At 39.1% G+C, this 22844-nt stretch overlaps 2 protein-coding genes and 1 long non-coding RNA gene across 4 annotated transcripts in view; 2 read left to right on the top strand and 1 right to left on the bottom strand.

Moving 5' to 3' along the window:
* Positions 1-22844, top strand: part of LOC105383102 — a 76060-nt gene that overhangs the window by 35539 nt on the left and 17677 nt on the right. The window lies entirely within an intron of this gene.
* On the top strand, positions 1400-9040 carry LOC125491492. The gene is made up of 3 exons (XR_007268340.1): positions 1400-1411; positions 5205-5208; positions 8922-9040. It is a non-coding gene; the product is annotated as an uncharacterized LOC125491492 (long non-coding RNA).
* On the bottom strand, positions 15225-19962 carry LOC105383071 (dynein axonemal assembly factor 10). The gene is made up of 6 exons (XM_011553085.3): positions 19522-19962; positions 19252-19379; positions 18751-18968; positions 17452-17574; positions 16556-16668; positions 15225-15534 (listed from the first exon to the last, which is right to left on the bottom strand). The coding sequence occupies exons 1-6, from the start codon at positions 19803-19805 to the stop codon at positions 15327-15329; spliced, it is 1074 nt and encodes a 357-aa protein (XP_011551387.3). The 5' UTR covers positions 19806-19962; the 3' UTR covers positions 15225-15326.

Genomic DNA, 22844 nt, shown 5'->3' on the forward strand with positions numbered 1-22844 from the left:
TTAGTTTTGCAGTGTTTTTTGATAATAACAATGTAAATATAATGTAGGTATGTATCTATTTCAGTTTACATTCGATTAACGATATAACTTTTTTAATTAAATAATAAATATGTGGGGAAATCTCACACACGGCCATCCATAAATTACTAACGAGTTAATTTTATGAAGAATTTACCAACCTGGAAAAAATAGCTCTGCCCATAACTACACCACGTATAACAATAAAATCTCACATATGGACAGTACATAAGTGTTTTTTATTGGTCCGGTGGTACAAGTCTCCCGTTTTGTACCACCAGACCAACATAAAACACCCTAAAGAAGAGAGGGTACATGCATATAACTATGTCCATATAAGAAAAATAGTAGGTCAAAAAGGGTGCAATACATGAAGAAAGTTACTGTGCAACGATCACTTTGTGTTCATGTTTCAGGACTGTGTTGCTGAAATAAATGCTGTAGATGACGATAACGTCTAATTTTATTAATAATTTTGAGTTTTGTTGATTTTGTGTGGTTTAAGACAATCTTATACCTAAAAGATCAGATTTTTTAACAAAGCATGAACGATAGCTCATATAATGGACAATTAGAGTATAAAAACTATAAATATTACTTTTTCTAATACCATATGATACATTTTATTCAAATTATATACATTTATAAGTTTTCGTAATTATTAAGTGTCCAAAAAATACATTTTAATATGGGCGGCAAAATGCCGCCACGCGACACACAAAAAGGCGCGACTACTCTAGGGTTAACACTATAAGTCGCATAACTTTTGAACTGCAGATACGATTTTTATGAAACATGCTAAGAACAGTTGGAGTAACATTACCTACGACTCTAAAAAAACAAAACGAAAAACTGTTCAGCCGTTTGGGAGTTACACAACCAAAGTCCGACACACACACACACACACACACACAGACACGTTAAATTTATAACACCCCTCTTTTTTGGCGGGGGTTAAAAAGTTTATAGCTTCTGAATCTTACCGTACCTTCCAAGGTAGATGTTATAGCTACTTACTTTTGTTCCCGGCCTAAAGCTACCACTTATAACCAACAGAAAGGGTTCTTGAGCGATCTGCTTGTTGAAAGCTTTGATTAGGAATCGGCCAATATTTCATTAGAAGCGTTCTACTGAGAATTCCATCAAGGTACCTACTTAAGTTCGACAATTCGGTATTATGGATGAAGTTCGTCGAACTGTACCTATTTAGATGTTTCGTGTGAAACTATTTAGTAAGGGCCCGGCCTCCATAGTTATAATAAATGTACTTACCTGCAATAGACCTTATCCCTCGGACTTACTTCCATAAACATACATTATTATGCTCGTACATAAGCACTCACGTAAAAGTCATAGAACAAAAGTTGTTCAAATTGACCCCCTGAGTCACCACGTTGGTCCACTATTTACGGGACACCCTGTATAATTAATCCCATAGTAAAAGCATTCCGTCAATCCAAGAGCCAAATACGGCATTGATTTACCAGCGAGGGTTCGCACGCTAAATACATAATGTTGTACATAGAGATAGCGTCGTGTTTAGCGCAGCAGCGTCCCGAAACATGGTTTCTTGTAAGCATATTACACTCACGGGCAATGAAAAGGTTCCACTGAGAAAAGCACCGAATTACTTCTAAACGGAAAAGGCTAGCTTAACGTCGTCCTCTGCAACATTAAAGTACATTTATCAGAGCATCAGGATATTACCAACTAATATCGTTAATATTTTATTCCAATTTTAAATGAAATCTTTAAAAAAATTGGGGTCGTTTGTTATCGGAATTTTGTGAGTGGAACTTTTTAATTGCCCGGGGTGTATAACAACGCGGACTCTTACTAAATGCTTGTAAGCTTCAAGTCATCATTTTGCGGTTTTATATAATGGTTCTTACTAGTAAATTATGAAATACCTAGATAGGTAGGTACGTAGAACTAATAAAGGTAGATTCTGGTCTTTCAAAGTAGCAATACTTAATAAATATGAATTTTATCTGCTATTTCAACAAAAGTACGCTGCTTCAGAAACGATAAAAACGAATGACTGTTTAAAATAGCCGTTTTATGCTCTGGTTATGTAAATTCCCCTCTCCCAGTTGTTTTTATACCTACTTTAGAACGATAAAAGGGAAAAAATGCAATGACCTTAAATTATATTTTTAAGTTTCTCTTGCTAGGTAGTTGCCGAATCATTGTGTTGAACAGTTTGCAAACATGAACATCGACGACCCGAGGCCAAATATGTGTGTTTAAACAAATATCTGCCCCGACCGAGGATCGAAACAGGGACCCTCGATACAGTAGACAAGGGCTTGATGTTATTTACTAAACTAAAATTACCTACCTATGATTATATTCAATGCTATTAAGTGAGAATAAGTATATAAATTTTTATTAATTTGAAACACTTAAGTAAGTAGATTAATTCTTTTTTGCTGAATATTTTATGAGGATTAGACAACGGATTATTAGCTATCGAGTATCCATAAAATTACAAATAAATCAGCAATGGAAAGCTTTCAAATAGTTAATTAAAACAAGAAATTTACTGAAAATTCAATGAAGGGAACAATTTTATGACTGTGCAGATTTACTGCGATTTAAAACCTTTAATTTAAACAACAGAAAATAACTAGGTATACTGCACCAGCAGCAGCGGTTGGTTGCCGATTATTGTTCCATGTAACCTAGAGGTTCCGTAAGAGGTCCAAGGCCCACAGAGATTCCGCTAAAATTCAACAATAAGGAATTACCTAAGCTTTGTGGCGCAAATAGGTCTAGATCAAGATCAAGCTGAACTAGAACCCATTTCAGCACCGAGAAGCAACGTTCATGCCTATTATTTTACTTATTTTTTATACCTTTTCTTATAAATGTATGTGTTGTTTCTGTGTGTGTTAGAAATGAATATTTTTTCTTTCTTTCTTTCTTTTTTTCTAGATAGATAAACATTTATTCACTTTTAAAACATACACTGATAAGCGCAAGCTAATTAAGCTAAGCACTTTACAACAAAAAAGGAGGCTTACAAAAGTTTAGTGTTTTTATGCTGTGGCAGTGAAAGGCTCAGCGTAATGCTACAGTTAGACTGCAAGACTGCAGCGCTGATATTCTGTCAGTACCTACCACACTAAACTAATTAAAAACTTAACTTTTTTATTTAATTTAAATGTGGTTCTGTATATAAATAAAACATAAATGGTAAAGGTGTGGGTATTTGTATATATTTTGTGTTTTTTTATTCTTTCCCAATATAATAATAATATAATAGACGCATTTTTCCTGAAATAAAAATGACATATTATGTATCTAGCCTATCTGAAACCTAGTTAAACATTGTGAGATATGGCGTTTCGACTTTCTCCGTGTTCGGCATCATAAGGGTCACAGTGACAGTTAAATAAAGTCCATTTTTCTCTCCACCTTTAATTTGCAAGGTGCGGGTGCCTATATAAATAGAGTGAGTCGCCCGCGCGCCTCAGTTGTAATATCACCATGCAGAAATGACTAGGTTTCAGATAGGCTAGATACATAATATGTCATTTTTATTTCAGGAAAAATGCGTCTATTATGTAGTCTGAGCCTATCTGAAACCTAGTTAAACATTGTGAGATGTGTTTATTATCGCATGGTGGAGAGAAAACCAACTGTGACCCATAAGCTACTGATGAGTAGGTATATCAGTAGATAAATATTTGAATCTATAAATTTATAATGCATAGATTTCTAGGTAGTAGATATACTAAAAAGAAAGGTATAAGTATACACAAGACTTAAGTACTTCCTTATTATTCCTGACTTGTCAGAAAGTTATTGAAGGTATGTACCTATACATATAGGTAGGTATTTATACATATGGATACACACAGTGCCTCTTCGAAAGCAATACTTATAAGTAATTATTGATCGAAATCTTGTTATTGTCAAGGCAATATTTTTAACATACACTAGCCGAATGGATGGAACCAGTGAAATACTTTGCAACAATATTTAAAAGCTGTAAAATGTAGAATATCGATCCAGGTCGCTGAAGTAGGTAACCTTCCTTAGCTGGACAACAACAACAACAAGCCTTTTCGTTTTAAAGAATGTCACAGTTATTCGCCGTTCCACTGTCATATCGATGTCCAAGGACTTTTTCTTGGGTATAGCTAACTACCTAAGTTTACCTATAGATAGCCGCAAGCTATCTGCTGTTGGCGAACTGTCAGTTCTGATTGATAAGTCAGGCTCGAGGTGGCTCGTCCAACTGTCCATGTTCCCGCCACCATGATTGTTGCTTCCACAGATTAGAGAGTCTATGTTGGCTGTCGTTGCATCAGGTCTGATCAGTGATCAGGTACAACTAACATCTTTACGCACCATCTTTATTTAATCGAGCTATTTTATTTTGTTTTATCTAGGTTGACTTAATGGTTTCAAAATCGAACCTACAACAATGTAAGTAGGTACCTACCTACGTGCCTTTTCGACCATTCTGAAAGAACTGCGAAGAGTTAATATTATGACTAATAATAATAATTATTATTATTATTAAACATTTATTTTCAGATATAACATCCATAGTGAATTAGTAAAACATGTCGAAAATTGTTATTACTTACCTATTTAGAAAGTTTTCAGCAAACTCTAATAAATCAAGCAGCTACCACGTCACCGCTGCCCGGTTATAACTCTGTACTAGCTTAGTAGATATATATACCAGTTCTAGCCTTCAGCTAGAGGCCAGAGAGCTCCTAAATGAGATGCGAGTACGAGCATGACACAAGTAATTTTTTTTTTACTTGGTAACTAGTTACGTAACTAACTGAAAGATCCATAAAACAGTTGAGGATTACTCAAAATGGAATTGTGCATCTTAACCAGTCAGTCTAAGTAGTTTCAGCAGATACAGTGTTGAAAAATAGTTATGAAACGTTTGCGCCAGAATCGAATTAAAAATACATTTTCATTAGAGAAGCCGTTTAGGCATGAATAGGTACTTTCACACTTTGGATTGTGCTCCAAATGATGACCTTCGAAATTCATAGAAATTTAATGACGACTGCCATTGTTTATTATCTAGCCCCGTACATTGAGTAGGGCTGCGGCTACACATGATGTGATACACAGTACACAGTAGGTATATGCATGTTCCCAGAATAGTGGAAGTTATAATTTTACCAAAAGGTAGTCGTCTCGTGCAAGAGCACCGTTACTCGATTTATTCGATACACAACTAGTAGACAGCTGCTGCGTAGGAGGTTCACGCATTTTTCAACAAAGAGCTCGGATACACACTCACAATTCACTGGGACATAAGGAAGACAGCTAATATGGTGCCACTCAGAAACCGCGAAGACACTCCGATCATGATCACCCGACAGTAGGATCATAATAAATTTGGTAACTTGTGAAGCGGTATGGTATAGCAACAGCGACTTTCACGAAATCAGGAATTAGCTCAGTGCTTTTAGGTTGAAAACTCGCCGGTGGGATTCACTTTGCTCACAGCCGAGAAAAGAAAAGACTCAAAGCTGGAATCTGCCGATGTGTCATGACACTTAAGATAGTGTCTGGGGTGTCACTTTATATGACGAAAAACGAACTTTCAGTGCACTGCGGCGCGAGCCGCTCTATCTGTTTGTATGTATTAAACGTGCCGATTGCACGACAGCTCTCGTTCGTTCGTTTCTCATCAGTATAGAGTAACGCTCCTGTACTTACCGTGCGTCACCATTCCCATGAGCAGTCCAATGATCTTTAGGCAGTTTAGAACAAAAGCTGCATTAGACAGTTTCTTCAGCAGAGACATCGAAATAAAAAATGGATTGCACAACTATCCCCAGGAGCAGTCTACAGGTCACTTTGGGCAGTTCAGAAGAAAGCTGCTTTAATAGAATACCCTACCTCAGCGGAGGCATCAAATTGAAGTGCTATAACACTTTTAGAAGCGGTGCACGTTACCCGATTTGTCGTCATCCATGCCGATGCGGCTACGGCGACTGCAGGTGGTTACTCAGGCTTCGTTGGTGTGCCCTTGTATGGCTAACATGACCAACCTTGGCAGTAAACGTTCGTCTGCATATGCCAAAATCACTGATGAATAGCGCACGTTACTCGATACCTTCTAAATAAGTCACTCATAATGATGGCTGATGATGATGATGACCGTGCTAGCAATAGTGCAGGCGGTTCCGCTGAGCATAAAATCTCTTCCCAGACAGGGGGCGTTTGGATCTGGCAACCAGAACAGGAGTGCCAGGTGTGCGCAGCGATGCAGGTGGGACAACACAGCCGCCAGGGCAGGAGTACATGGCTGGGTCTATGCAGCGATGCAGGTAGCACAAACCGGTGGCCAGGGCCAGGACCGGGTGTACGCTGCGATGCAGGTGGCACGAGACGGCGGCCAGCGCAGGAGCACCGGGCCGGGTGTATGCTGCAATGCAGGTGGCACGAACCGGTGGCCAGGGCAGGAGCACCGGGCCGGGTGTATGCTGCAATGCAGGTGGCACGAACCGGTGGCCAGGGCAGGAGCACCGGGCCGGGTGTATGCTGCAATGCAGGTGGCACGAACCGGTGGCCAGGGCAGGAGCACCGGGCCGGGTGTATGCTGCAATGCAGGTGGCACGAACCGGTGGCCAGGGCAGGAGCACCGGGCCGGGTGTATGCTGCAATGCAGGTGGCACGAACCGGTGGCCAGGGCAGGAGCACCGGGCCGGGTGTATGCTGCAATGCAGGTGGCACGAACCGGTGGCCAGGGCAGGAGCACCGGGCCGGGTGTATGCTGCAATGCAGGTGGCACGAACCGGTGGCCAGGGCAGGAGCACCGGGCCGGGTGTATGCTGCAATGCAGGTGGCACGAACCGGTGGCCAGGGCAGGAGCACCGGGCCGGGTGTATGCTGCAATGCAGGTGGCACGAACCGGTGGCCAGGGCAGGAGCGCCGGGCCGGGTGTATGCTGCAATGCAGGTGGCACGAACCGGTGGCCAGGGCAGGAGCGCCGGGCCGGGTGTATGCTGCAATGCAGGTGCCACGAGACGGCGGCCAGCGCAGGAGCACAGGGCCGGGTGCAGGTTACACGAAACTTCAATTTCACCGAATCGGCCTGCCTACCCTCAGCGGGTAGGTACCGGCGGATCACATTACTCGCCGCACATGCCACAATGTCCCAACATACTGAAACTCGGAGCCACGTGCTTCCTGTAAAAAATCCTATGACGGTCCTGGAAAGCTCCTGTTTGTAAAGCCTTACATAAGCTATAATCAAGTGCATTATTGTAATAGCAAAGTTTTTATCAACTGTTTTCTAAAAATATTAGAAATTGAGGGTAGAAAAATATATTTTTATATTTTTTTCCTGTATAAAATTAACATATGCTTTACTTAAAGCGGTCATTAATGTAAGTATCTAGCTCAAGCGCCACTAGTAGGACCGGAATATGTGATCAATCATCACCACGACTATTGAATCGGACCCTACTGCGTGGGATAAAAACCCCAAGCGCCGGAGCATTATGACCAGTGGCTGAGCTTTTAAAAGCAGTAAATAATAGCATTTTACTCACGGCTTATCAACTCAAACCTTCGTTGCGAAATCCTCAGCAATGGCTGCGTGCGCAGCAGCCGGCAGGCCCCGCGCCGCCTGGTCCGCATCACGCTACAGCTCCCGGCAGCGAGGCCTCCGCAAATTCAATATTATATTTTTCCCCGTCGGAGCGAAGCCGACGAGAACCGTGGCTACATTGAGCCATTTTGCCGAAGTGTTCACTTCAAAAATCAAAAACCAACTGAGGCGCGCGGGCGACTCACTCTATTTATATAGGCACCCGCACCTTGCAAATTAAAGGTGGAGAGAAAAATGGACTTTATTTAACTGTCACTGTGACCCTTATGATGCCGAACACGGAGAAAGTCGAAACGCCATATCTCACAATGTTTAACTAGGTTTCAGATAGGCTCAGACTACATAATAATAATATGTGGGGACATCTCACACACGGCCAATATTTATGTATTTTTAATTTTTTTATATTGATCAAGCATATTTATTTTAAATTGAAAGACAATTTACAATTTGGCCAAATATTAAATTTTTTATCCACAACATGCTACGTCATAAATCTAGGTTTATAAAATTAAATAAAAACAATAAATACAAAATTTTGTACTTAAAGCTAACCAGCACTATGCATCGTCGTATTTTGTGTTGTCCAGTATATTATGTTATTATAAGGTGTAGCAAGGGCGTACCCAGGATTTCAGCTAGGGAGGGGCAGCTCATACCTGTTTCGAAATGATGGTCGGTCGGGTATATTTAAACAAAAAAACATGAAAAATTAGTTTTATCATTAGTTTGAGTCAATGTATCATTAGAAGGTAACACGCTATCACCTTAAATCATAAACATCCTAACTCCGCGCGAGCAAATTTTACAGAAGACAAAAAAAAATGTACTTCTACTTAGGATACCCCCTAATGTTTTTTTGTTACTAGACTAAAAAAGTGGTTGCGGATTCAACGGCGTTATGAAAAATAAGCTATTTTACTTACTTTTACTGACTTACGATCTTTGGCCAATCTCTATGTGAATACTAAACTCAAACTCAAACTCAAAATTTTTTATTCATCGTAAAAATATAAAATTTTCTGATGAACGTAAATTTTTACAAACTACTCTCCGTTCGGATAAGGGGGGCTGTTTCTGTCTAAGGAGAAGGTATTATTATTGGAGATACGTGTTATTCCTGGAAATACGAGTTTTTCGGACTTCAATTATGCAAAATACTTTTCTCTATGATGGACTTACGCTGTTCAAATATAGATAAACCATACCTTTTCCTATTACTTAAAATTTTGAGTATTATTGATGTATCTACTTATTAAAATGATTATATAATCAGCAATCATCTTTATAAGCAGTAGAGGGGTACACTACAGAATTTCGAATTACTTTTTTACGAATATGAAAATAACGATTTTCATAATTACGAATTTCGTAGTTCCGAATAATTCACAATCCCGAATTTTAAGTTTCCGAATAGCGAAAATCACGAATAGTATAATAAACGAAATTTTAAACCACAGATTAATTAAAATGACGAAAGTCATATTTCCGAATATTATAATTTCGATGTTTCAAAAGTACGATTATTTATTATATCGAATTGTTAAAATTACGAATTCCGAATTTTTAATATTCCGAAAATACAAATTCCCGAATGTTTTTAGTGAACAAGAAATAGTCATATATTACGAATAGTACGAGTATGTTTATTAACAGCATAATCCGTATACAAACAATATTTTTTAAGCTGTATTATATGAAACGCTCCGCTCCGCTTCGCTGCGCTCCGCTTTGTTTTTCGATATCTATGTGCACCTAACACGCTCCTCCTCGCTTTGCTCGTCGTCGCACCTATCTTTAGGTTTGGGTCCTAAGCTTTTTAAGGTTAACCACCGTAAAAATCCGAGCAATTGTATTGCAATTATTTTAAATGGTACAATCTTATTTACTTTTCCCCAAATCAAAGCATAAACCAAACCATACCGCGATGTAGAATGGTGACGACAGCGCCATCTAGCAAAATCCATGGGAAACTAAATCTTTTACACAATATATTTTTAAGCTATATTATGTGAAACGCTCCGCTCCGCTTCGCTGCGCTCCGCTTTGTTTTTCGATATCTATGTGCACCTAACACGCTCCTCCTCGCTTTGCTCGTCGTCGCACCTATCTTTTGGTTTTGGTTCTGAAGTTTTAAATACGTTTATGTATTTTTGTCAAATGTAATCAATTTAGTAAAATTAATAATGAAATTATCTTAATTTAAATTAATAATGTAATAAAAATAGAGTAAGTACTGATATTAATTGGTTAAATTAATAAATAATGTATATTTAGTTTTCGAAATGTAATCAATTTAGTAAAGTTAATAATTAATAATGCATCATAATGAATTTAAGCTAATTGATAAAATTTTTATATAGAATGTTAAATTGTAAAATGTAAAACTATATAAAATTAATACTTAAGTCACTTTAGTTTGGAAATAAATGGCATATTATATGATTAATTTTTGTCAAAATCACGAATTATCATATTTCCGATCGGGATTTTAATTTTTCGTGATTTTAATAAATCGGTATTTTATTTTTCGTATATTAAAGTATTCGTATTTTTTCACGTTCGTATATTTAATAATCGTAATAACAATATTCGTGATTATAATATTCGAAATTATAATTATCGTAATTTTTATAATTCGATATTTTAAAAAATCGGTATTGCAATATTTTGTAAATTACATATTCGGAATTATCAAATTCGGAAAAAAGTTTTTCGGAATATTTGGGTGTTCCCGCAGTAGAGATCATAAATCAGTACTAGGACTACTAGGCAAGCTTATTCCATGGTCCCGCCGTCGCCGTTGAAACCCTAGTGGTAAGCACGCTGTTTCCTAGGGACTAGGAAATGACGAGCAAGGAGTGACAGATCGAGAGTTGGAACGGAGCGCAAAAATAGTTCGTAGCCCCGATGGCATACCAGACCTGGCAGTGGGTGCTGGCGCTCAGACTCAGAGTTGGTTTGTGTGAAACGTAGCCTGAGTGCCAGTGAAATCTTCACTGACTGGAAAGAGGCCACGTTAAAGCTCTTGAAGAGACAGTACCTACTGCAGATTCTTCTTCTGTATACCGACCCATCTGCCTGCTGTAAGAGGCTGACAAGCTCTTTAAACTAGTGACACCCCTGGCTGAACAGTCTTGACCTTTCGAATTGTCAGTTTGGCTTACGAAATGATACAATACGTATAAGTAGAAATTCTTCTGCGTTAGTTCACTGTCGGATGCAGATGGGCACCGCTGGGATAGTTGCGCTTGCCTTGGGGTACCTACCTTTAGGGGCACTCTTGAATACCATCAATTGCCTTCCTACCTCCAGCAAATAGTCAGAGATCCAACAGGTACCTACATTCAGTTTGAGAGAGAGTTTATTTTCGCAGAAGAAGGTCAGTTGCGTAGTTCCACAGGGGTCGGTCTTAACACCTCTGCGATTAAACTTGGCATACAACACTGTCCTACAAATCAAGCTCGCAAACGGTATTAGCACAATGCATTCTGGTGATGACTCAGAGAAGGTGGCTGAGCGTCCTCCGAGGATGACATCCCAAAGACGAAAGTTTCCGTATTCGGCATGGTCCACCGCCTAGGCCTAAACAGCGCCCCTCCTGACACCATACCATCTCCTAATGAGCAGGGAGCCACCAGATCGGTCATTCGCGGAGCATTTCAAGACGTTCCCCTGAATAAAAAAGTAGCTGGTGCTCTGCACGCCATGCATTGCACGGGCTACTTACAAATCTGTGGGCTGGCAGGCAAAAATTTGACTTTAAATTGACCAATACTCGTAACAATGTTAAGTACTATAACCTAGTTTTATTAGAAAAATGTACGTTTAGTCTCGCCTACATTGCTCGTTGTATGGGAGTAGGAGTTACGAGGTTTTTTTATTTAAAAATCATGACTTGGAGTTAGGAGAAAAAAAGAACCTTATTTGCTCTGAGTTCAGTTTTTTATCGATTTACGAGTACTTAATACGAAAAGATGCGCCTTGAAAAACCGCTTCTATTGATACCAAAAAGTCTTTTTCGCCAAAAAGTGAAGTTACGAGGTTTATAATTTAAGGTGCTTTTATTAATGTGTTAGTTTATTAACGTTTTAAATTTTAATTCCAAGTTGGCAGGAAAATTTAAGTTATTTTATCTTCTAGGGGGGGGCAGCTGCCCCCCCCTGCCCCTACCTGGGTACGCCCTTGGGGTGTAGTGCTATTAGGTCCAAAGCCTAAGCTATGATTCCGCAAAAAAACGGTGGGCAAAAAGGGTTCCGTAGCGAAAAATATTTAGGAAACATAATACCTACTATATTTTATTATCTCCATATTTTTATGGCTACAAAAATGGGTTGAGCCATAAGTCTCTCCTAGAACCGCCTACTGAGGGTAGCTGGGCCAATTATTAATATCTTTTATACTGCCAGATGCACATTCATGTGTAATGGCATGAAATGGCCATTTTCTTTGTATTCCGGATATTCGCGAGACATTTACTCGTCCACTCCACTGGCAACTGGCTAGGCGGTGAGGGTAAGAAAATTGGACATAAATAGTGTATTGGGCAATAATATAAACGACGCCGTGTCTGATCGTGACAGCATATGGTTTAGCGCACAAATTACTCTTTGTGAGTTTCACTCGTTTTTGTTATAGGAATAATTTTATTTGGGTGGCTCCGAGCTCCGGGAGCTGAAAGCAGATTCCTTTGTTTGACTATCATACAGTGAAAACTAATTAATAAATTTTAAATGAAAATTTCGTTAAAAATATTAGGTCGTTTTATATCCAAATTATTGCACATAATACGTGTAACGCACTGTTAACCTAGACAGGTGATGAGTATAGTCATGTGCCTTTTCACCTGCACTCGGGAAGACTTATTCCAGGCCAACCAGAATGCTATCAAAGTTGCTTCTTTTTTGTCTGGTCAAATTTAATTCGCATGTTCACTGACACGAAAGGAGAGGAAGAAGTGTAGTCATAGACTAATTAGTGTATTAGTCTATGATGTAGTCAAACCTAGATCCATGGTATCCAAATGAATGGAAATATTGAAGTCATAAAGCGGTACACTGTACGCTTCCAATTTGGTTGTGGAAACGAAAGATTCCATTTGGAGCTGGTGCGATTTAGATTGGGGCGGAAATATCTAACTTCATTGTCGGTTAGCCCAGTTATCAATGCAGCGTAGGTATTCGACCTACTAGATTGGAAAGATTATCCCGAGTCAATAATTGAACACTGCTTAGATATTATATAGGCTTTACCACTAAAACTTACGACAGTATTTAACAGATGTTGAGTGCTGTCAAACGCCTAAAAAATCTGCCAAACTTTTAAACACTAGTTAAACAGTGTTTAAGGTTTTTGTGGTAGCACATTATGTGACTCTACTGAAGAGCGCCACATATCAGTCCTAACTTTCCAGTAACTAAAGGCTACCTGTCTGTTTACTTAGATCCTAGAGGACGTCCCACGCTAGATCCTTATTACGGAACATGAAAGCGTGGGACGACATGGGATTCAAGCTTCATAATAATATCCCTGGATTCATGTTGAAATTTAAATATGGAAATGTAAAATAATTGCTGAAATGAATTCCGAATTCCGATATATTTTAAAATTATTATTGTTTTGTTTAAAATGGCTCAACAATTTGCTATTTCCAGGTAGGTAACTAAGTAAAAACCGTTAAAGTTCAATATTATATTCGAAAAATATTTATTTATTTACATTGCTGAGCACTGAAAAGATTTCTGATTACGAAAAGTTATGTATACGTAATGTTGAACGTAGTATAATATTCAAACGTAGCACCTTGCTATTTTTTTTCTTCGGAATAGTAAATCTGCAGCGCTAACTATCCCTACTCTACCTCGTTGTATATTAAGCGTGTCGACCGAGTGACAATTCTCGTGCGTTAGTTCGTCGATTTGGAGTGGCCCCCCTGCTAGCTACATCAGAAGGGCTAGTATGGGGCGCATTCAAGACGTGACATAAGTTTTGTTTCGCGCTCACTCACTTCGCGCAACCTCAAGAGCGAGCGCGACGGATAACTTTTGTCACGTCTTAATAGCGCCCTGTGCTACAGGGCCAGGTCTCGATGACCTGAGAAGGATGACCTGAAAGATGTGCCTGATAAGGAAACCCGACGACAGAGTGTTGTGGCGCTCCTCGGGAGAAGCCTATTTCCAGCATTGGATAACTACGGGCTTGTGTTTAGACTGGTACTTTTAATACTGCCATCTGTGTCCAACGTAGCAAGACTGGCATAACCCTCCAGATAAGGAGGGAGGGAAACTAAAATAAATACACCATAATAAGGTAAATACTTACTTAATACAAAGAACAAAACATTGAATTAACAAACCCACTGAAGAGTTGCTACAAAGTTTCTTGTGCCGAGTGATTCATGTAAATTTGCAGCGAACCATATTTCAGTAGCGGGGCCATTGTTTCACAGTTTTTTTAATTAAGAGACCGCCTGATGAAGCATCCTTGCTCTTTGCGGAATTCGAAAATTAAAAAGAAAAATGCAGTTTATTTTTATTTTGCCTTGCAACGGCAGCGGCGGTGGCGCTACGTAAATATTATAGGGTGAAAGTGTGAGAATAAAAAGAGAATTTTAAAATAGTTTCTTTCTAGATGAACTGTTATGCAATGGCAAATGACTTAGGAGATTTTATAAACTAAGTGAATGTTTCATAAGAAATGATCTTCGCACATTTTATGTGTAGTTTCAGACTTTCCCAGAGATGGACCTAAGTTGCTGATCACTGTGATCATGCTGTTTTTAACTTATCTAATTTATTGGGGTTCCCCTCATCTGGCCTAATCTTTATTGCCCTAAACTCGTTTCGCATAACTCGTAAGGTCTAAACTTTTTTGGTAGAATCATCACTTCGCCAAGACTCGTTTCGTCTAAAACTTTTTGGCCCAAACTTGAAACACCTAAGTCTAGTTTGCTAAAATTGATCGTATTGGTATAATCTTGTTTCTCGTAATATTATCTTAATAAATACTATATTAAGTATGTTGTAATTGTAAATGTACAAATTGTGGTATTTTTCCTACATCCCGAAAATCACGATATTGAATTATCATAACATCGAAAGCGAATGATCATTATAATTATTACAAACGCCATTAAACCCCATGAGATCGAAACCTAAAGATAGGTGCGACGACGAGCAAAGCGAGGAGGAGCGTGTTAGGTGCACATTATCGTCAAAAGCGAAGCGGAGCGCAGCGAAGCGGAGCGGAGCGTTTCCCACATAGCGGCCACAATACAAGGCACCAGTTTGCGCCATGTAGGGAGACGCTCCATCAAAGTTAAAGCCAAACGAATATTATTACTTTGTATAACCTATGCCATAGCATTATTCGGCTATTCAAGATTTAGCCATACCATTATTAGGCTAAACAAGATTATGCGAAATAACTTTTTACTAAAAGGGATTTATGCCATACGATTTTCGGCGTAACGAGACTTTAACCAAACGTTACTATGCAATATGAGATTAGGCAAATAAATCTTAGGCCAAAAAAGGTAGAACCAATTTATTGACAATGTATTGATTATTGATGCATTAATTAAAGAAAATAGTTAAAATATACCTACTTACTGAATATAATTTATTAATCGAACAGAATAAAACTAAAGATCACAATTCAACATAACATTACCACTTTCATTTGCCATTAAACTCACCAATCACACTCAATGCAGGTTAAATTTCGTAGTGACCATCACGCGAACGCATTGGTCGTAGGCCGTTGCAACAGCCAATCCCGTGTGATCCCGGTTCCAATCCCAGGAGTTGATTGGCTGACAGCTGACGACCATTCGCTGCAAACGTCGGAGTTTCCCCGCCACCCCGCAAGCCACCCCTTTGTCGTCTGTGCGGAAACGCTGCTCAGGGTACTCGCTAGGGAAAGAAAAATATTTTTGCTCAGTATTTATGAAAGGAAACAGAGTAAATACCTAATACATTAAAAAAAAACTATCAGCCATTGACCCTGCTGGATCTCTGGCTTCTTTCAAGAAACCTCTCAACACACTGCCTTTTGACCAGCGGCCTGAAAGGCGTCCCACTTTTCAATACATATTTGTATTCTGACACACAAACCGTGAAAGGCTACCCTCGTGTGTCAATTTGTAATGAGAGCTTCCTTTGATCCTGCACCGCCGTCGTCTGTGCAAATAGTATGTTGGAGAGAATTCATATCAAGACACTGCCGCCGAGCTATACAAACATCTTGGTAAAATACTACACCTACGAGCTTCATTTTGAAACTAGCTTTTCGCTGTACACTTCTGTAGAAGACGTGGGTAGATCGTGGTCGTTTCACTGTGTTGAAATACTCAAATACATTAACTAATCACATAAATACACATAATACCTATGTCATGTGCAAGTTTCCACTGGATGCCATGCAACGATATTGTGTCTTACCACCGCTGTAGATTTACCTAGCTACAGATTCCGATCATAAACAATGGAACCTCAATTAGAGTGACCTGTGACATTCCAGCTTCGCTTTATGGGCGCCATCCATCAATTCTGAGACTTGTGACAGGTCTATTAGTGAGCATCGAGGCATAGGTCCGGACACGGGTTGGGCGCGTATGCAGAGGGATTTTGATTCCGTTTTTAGGCTGTGCTCTACGCATCACGGGTGGACGGAGCGAAGCGGATGATAAGGCATGTGTTATGTATACTCCAAGCTACCCGTTTCTGAGATCAAAACACAATTGTTTCTCCCTTTCCTAGAATGGAAACCTGACTCTTCGTATCTATACAAGGGGGCTACTATTGCTTGACGAAATGCGAAGTTCCAGACAGCCACGCAATCGGTAGGTTTAAAGCGAGCTAGAGTAGCGGTCAGCGCAGCGGGGGTCAGTAACTCCGTATTGTGTCAAGCAACAGTAGGAATCCAGGTACTCACTATTTCCACAGCGTGACCTGTCCGTTGCCAGCGCACGTCACAAACACATCTCTGTTCTGTGGCAGGTGCCGCGCCACCCACACTGTGCCGGTTTTTGTGGCGTTATCCAGCACCTGTGCGGAAATTGATTGCACTTGTAAAGTCAGATTCGGGGACTAGACGGGTGCTATTCAATGTGGCTTGTTACGTGTGGCGTTTGAACGAAAGCTGAGGGCGTTTGCTTTTGCGAAATACGCCCGACTGTTGATACATGCGAGTGTTTGTGTGGTCGTTTTTGCACTGATCCTGCTGGTGATCCAAATATACATGTACCTACTCCAATTCGTAGAGAGTAGCCCTGAGGCTACCGCTTACATTTAGGGGTTGACAGCTTTATTCGGCAAACTTTGCTTCGTTCCTAAACGTTTTTGTGGGAACAAAGATAGAGTCGTGACATGTAAGAACCTTAATTAGATTCATTTGAATTAATGTGATGACTGAATACTCTGAGTAGTAAGAAATTAAACGTACAAAATTGATTAACGTTAATAAAACTATCAGTTCATTACGACAGGCCCATAGTAACAAATTAAAAACGATTCCGAAATCTCCTCAATTTTCGCATGTGGATTTATGCATTTAAAATGCATTATTTATCGCAACTTAATTAAAAAAGCGATTGGGCCTATTAAAACGAAAGCTCATTATTTATAAGCTCGCACTTTAAATACCCGTTGTGTGGAACGGGGAAGCCCCAATGCGCCGTTTCAGAGCCATCTTGGGAACATAATTATTTACCCGTAAGCGTTGTACTGCATTGTCAGCATAGTACGTAAGCGGGCATAGATACGAGGCTAATTGTCAAAGTTTACAACCAATAGGAAGCGAGTTCGCGCCACAACCAGCCAAGTTGTTACCTGAGCAAATCCTTTGGCGGGATTTTGAGTTCTCACGTCGAAAACATGGAACTTTCCTTCTAACGTAGTTGCCACTAACTTGTTCATCGGGATATCTTTACGGTCGAACTCCGTTGAGCACACCTGTTAAGAAAAATATCGTCAAACTGGGTGTAGGATGTGTGCCTAGGTACCCGGTGCTTTCGCGTTACTGGTAACATTGTGAGCTTAGATCAACTATACGAACCAGATGGATGTTGCTATCACCCCACTTGGCCATTCGTATCGTATTTGCGTGTTTGCCAAAACTGCCATGTGTGGTCAGTGTATTCGCCAAAATTATTTCTGTATTTGCCTATATTTTTGGTATTTGCCAAATACACCAAACATTAACAAATACGAATAGCCAAGTGTAGTGCCAGCATGTCACATACAAAAACAAAGATAATAACTGTCCGCATTTTGTTAACTGTCAAAACCGTTTTAAGTTCATTGTACAAATGAATAAGGTCACAATTTTTATAACCAAACTAACTCAAAATAAGAGCTCAGTGGTAGAAGTGGGGTGTTATTAGTCGAGACATTTCTTTTGCACTAACACTCCATTTTGTTCGTATATTGTTAATCTAAGCGGCGCTTTCACGTTACTGGTAACATTGCGAGCGACTGGGGAATAGAGTTTAGGAAACTGCGATTCATTGCATAGAGTATAGAAGTTTTATGTTAGTAACACCCGACCGAATAGGAGAATTGTAATAAGTTTGACATGTTTATGGAAGTACTTATGCATTGATGTGTAAGTAGGTCATATAAAAACAGGTAGGTGTCTCAGGTTAAAGTGAACATCCAAAAGATAGTGACACAATTCGCCATTCTGAACAACTTTTTTTGGAAATTCGTATATGAAATAACCTAACCACCCAATAACCTAAAAAACCCCCGATATTTAATAGTGTGAGTCGCATAACTTTTGAACGGCTCAGCCAATTTTGATAAAAAGGTTTGGCCAAGAATACTAAGGGTAACATTTGATATTTAATAGTATAAGTCACATAACTTTTGAATGGCTCAGCCAATTTTGATAAAATAGGTATGGCTAAGAATACTAAGGGTAACATTACCTATGAACTAACAAAACGAAAATCGGTCCAGTGGTTAGGTAGCTACGCCATCACATACTGATAAACATACTCGTCAAACTTAAGTATAACAATCCCCTTTTACCGTTGGCGGTCAGAAATGGTAATGTTCGTAAGCAAGCTGCAGCAAGATATTATTATGCTATCTTCACTAAGTACATTACAAGACCATGAAACTCACCCCATTTTTCAAATTACATTCCCACCGTAGCGACATAGTCCTCAAGTCAAACATCTTAAGGTCCCCATTATCGTAGCCGGCCACAACAATCCTCTCTGCATCATTGAATGAGTTCCCGAAGGCGACGGACCAGCAGTCCCTTCTGGCTTCTCCTTGGGCCGGCTGCATGTTGGCTACCGGCTTGCCCCGCTGACGGGGATCCCACACTTTCACTGTACCTGATGAAGAAATATTTGTGCAATAAAGTATTAAATATATAATAGATACTTTTGAAGAAAACATTTATTAAAATAAAGTCACTAAACAAGACTTATGATAGAAAAACAATCAAGTTAGCAAGTTGCATTCTATAGTTAATTCTGTTTTCAGTAAATAACACAGTATAACGACACTGTATGACCCGATCTATTCTATACTAAAATATGTATCATAACTTACTAACCTAAGGCACCAAGGCATTAAATACTGATCTACGAGAATTAATTAAAAGGTAAAACATACCGTCCCGGCTGCCAGTAACAATCTCCGGTGCACCGCAGTTGGACACATTCCCGCCCATCCCGTCTATTGAGTTTATTATATCTGTGTGCTCTTTTGTTATAAACACTCTACTACTGGATTCTAGATCCCTGAAACAACCTCTTCTAAGTTGAGACAAGTATAATAATATAGGAAAATGGACAACTTATGCAGTGGCGATGGCACTTCTTATGGGAATCCAATACCCAGTGATGATTCTTGGCTAATGATTGATATGGACATTAAACTAACCATATTTCCATCGTCCCTTTGAAGTCACCGGTCGCGAGTTTTCGTTCCACATCACTGCTCGCCCCAAATGTTCCACATTTAAATGACTGAGGTCTTTCAATGGTCTTGATCTTCCGAGCCTCTCCAGATGTAATCTCGAATATTTCTATAGTGCCAGTACCGTTCGGCATACAGCCAATAACCGCAAACTTGGCCGAGCACGGAATCCATTTACAGTCGAAAATCGAATGATTCAAGTTACTTTCTATGTGAGTTATTATCTGAGGAATATCTTCGTTTTCCATTTTATGGTTTCTCTACTACAGCCACGTCTGAATTCTATAAAAGTTTGATCGATCACTAGCCGGAAAGTCGAAACTCTGAGAACAAAACATGAAAATAACCTCAAACTAGTTTGACAAGTGACGGCACATAAACAATTTTGACAGTTCACGTAGCCATGGAAACGTTTTGTTTTACGTTCCTGTTTACGCATTTATGTTAGAAGGAATCATAAAATCTTAGTTTTACTGTTGTTTTGAGGTTATCATAGGTAGAAAATAAAAGAAAATAGTACCTAAGTATTGTATTACGGCTGGGACTGGAAGGGTCAAGGACTCACGGGGTTGGGTTGTTGGTCTATGCCTAGCGTCCGCCATCCGAGCCATAACGAATCAAGGGTTCACTCTAGCTTAAGGAGACCTATGTTTCGGCAAGTTACTGCGCTAACTTCTATGACCCTCATTCATTCGATTTTTGTCAAGATAGAGTACTACCGACCTAAGTAGGACTAACTATTTTGTATGCCTGGTCTGATGCAGTGAGAAGCTTCTTGTTATGGGGTTCAGTAAATCGAAAGGGAGTTCACACAGAGACCATTCGACTTCTGGAAATTCGGAAAATTAACCTGCTAATTAAGTACAGTCATAATAATATTAGACAAATAACCCTAGTAGGTAGGTAGGTAAGTATTCAATTGTAATATTCATAAAGTCATACCCATTTAAACAATATCCTATATCTACCTACTTACAAAATTAGAAACAACATTAATTATTGTCAAAAAAAAAACAAACAGCGTCTGCAGTAGAAGGTTCTCATTAAAAATGCAACACTGAAAAGTTAAGAACAAACAAAATAAGAAGGTAAATGGGTAGGTTTGTAGGAAACATTGACTTGGTGAATTGTCTTTGATCAAAAGTTGTAGTGCAACAACAGCAACAAAACTACGGGTAAAATTAAACAAGAACAAAATTCAGAGAAGAAAATAAGTACAAGCGGGAAAGGTTAAATAAGTACTTAGGTAGGTACCTGCATTGTAGGTTTGTAGGTATAATAGGTACTTAAGTTAAGGATTTTTGCCTACGAGAGATTTTATGGAGTTATCACAAAATATAATATATAAACTTCTTATGTTGACAATAATTTAGAGATTAGAAGCTTTAAAAACATGCAATGAGTTCGGTAATGGCGACTAACCTAGGTTCAATCATGATCATGACTCATTCCCCCTCAAACTATTCCAGACAATTCTAAGCCAATAATTAGTCAAACTTGTTGGCAATTAATTGATTCTACTCAACTTAACAAAACTTCAGAGATTGTTATAATTAGAAATAATTTTCCATTCTGACGGAAAATACCTACCTAGGTATTTCTAGGTAATAACGTTAAATAAGACGGGTAATTCGAAAATTGCTGTAAGTATGATTTCGGATTAGTGCTTTCGCCACCGATTCGATGGCAACATATATTGTGCTATCTTCCAGCTGGCGCTGCAAGGGTATGTTATCGACGTACATAAATGTCACTATATCGCGATTCGACATAAATACGATATCAAACCCGGGAAGTGGCCACAGTTTCCATAACTTAAGTTTTGACTTAGATATTTGAAAGTGGCAGTAAGCAAATCTATTATACTTACCTACCTACTAGTATTAACTACTTAGGTACCTACAGATTGTACTTATCCCAAAACGGCGATATGGTTAGCAACCTATCACGCGAGTACAAAATTGTGCTGCGAAAAGTGGGTGGCTCGCTTGTGAAACACATCTGACTACCCCTTTGGGGATTACAGTCGTGAGTGCATATATGTGTAATAATATTATATTGTATGTATGTACCTACAGATCCATTCAAACAGCCCATGCGCTGCTAACTTATCGACGTGTTAACTAAGCGGTGCATGGGAAGGACTAAAAGCAAGCCGAGAAACCTCTAGGGTGCTGCCGCTACTGCATCCAACTTATAACTGCCAACTACTTTCAACATGGAACATTGAAAAAAGGAGACGTGATTTTGTAAAATGCTTAGCTATGCAGATACGAAAGTATATAATTAAATCAATCAAAATTAATCAACCTTCCCCAAGCCCTAATATAATCCTATAGGATACCGACTAACTATAAAATAACTAGCTGTTCCTTCGCTTCGCCGTAAAAAGTTTTCCCGTGGGAATTCCGGGATAAAAAGTAGCCTATGTTCTTTCTCAGGGTCTAGACCTATGCATATGGTACCAAATTTAATTCTAATCCGTTCAGTAGTTTTGGCGTGAAAGAGTAACAGACAGACCCAGTTACTTTCTCATTTATAATATTATACTAGCTGTTCCCGCGAGCTTCGCTTCGCCTGAAAAGTTTTCCCGTGGGAATTCCGGATTAAAAAGTAGCCTATGTTCTTTCTCATGGTCTAGACCATATGTATACCAAATTTCATTCAAATCCGTCCTGTAGTTTTGGCGTGAAAGAGTAACAGACAGAAAGACACAGTTACTTTCGCATTTATAATATTAGTTAGGATTAGGATTATAGTTAAGTATCAATTTCAGTGTGCTGCTTTAACTAGGTACTTCTATATAATAATAACTGCAATAATAATAACTTTAAGATTCTTGTTTTCATAAAAATATACCTAGGTACTTAATGTAAGTATGTATTTGTGTAACGTCCTAATAACTTAAATTAGATAGAATCCGAGCTTATGTTTCTTGGAGATGTTTTTTTTTTAGTGTATAAAATCTTCGTCATCATCATACATCGGAAATAGTACTACTAACGGAACTAATACTTTAATACTTCCCCCTTTTTATATGTCCATAGACTTTTACTTTTGCATCCGTTCCAAACTTAAATTGCATAGTTACGGCAGCGTTCAGCCATTTTCTCTCGGCTAAATACTTAAATACTCATAACCTCTTTCCTCGGAGAAAATTAAGTTTCGAAGTCTATAACCATTTTGGGTAGGAGTACTCTGGCTGCGGTAACTTTGCTTGGAAGGTGAATTGCTCAGCGCTGCTTCGGATTACCTTTACCTATACCTACTTTCTTTTTTATGGTTGC

This window comes from Plutella xylostella, chromosome 6, assembly GCF_932276165.1.
Source record: "Plutella xylostella chromosome 6, ilPluXylo3.1, whole genome shotgun sequence".
Classification (NCBI taxonomy): Eukaryota; Metazoa; Arthropoda; class Insecta; order Lepidoptera; family Plutellidae; genus Plutella; species Plutella xylostella.

What these genes read in the sequence shown, in the direction of transcription:
- LOC105383071 (XM_011553085.3), bottom strand. Translation starts at nt 19,805, where the DNA reads ATGGAAAACGAAGATATTCCTCAGATAATAACTCACATAGAAAGTAAC. An exon ending in AATGTAATTTGAAAAATGGG is followed by an intron (nt 17,575 to 18,750) that starts GTGAGTTTCATG and finishes TTTTCTTAACAG; the next exon opens with GTGTGCTCAACGGAGTTCGA. An exon ending in CCGCCAAAGGATTTGCTCAG is followed by an intron (nt 16,669 to 17,451) that starts GTAACAACTTGG and finishes ATTTCCGCACAG; the next exon opens with GTGCTGGATAACGCCACAAA.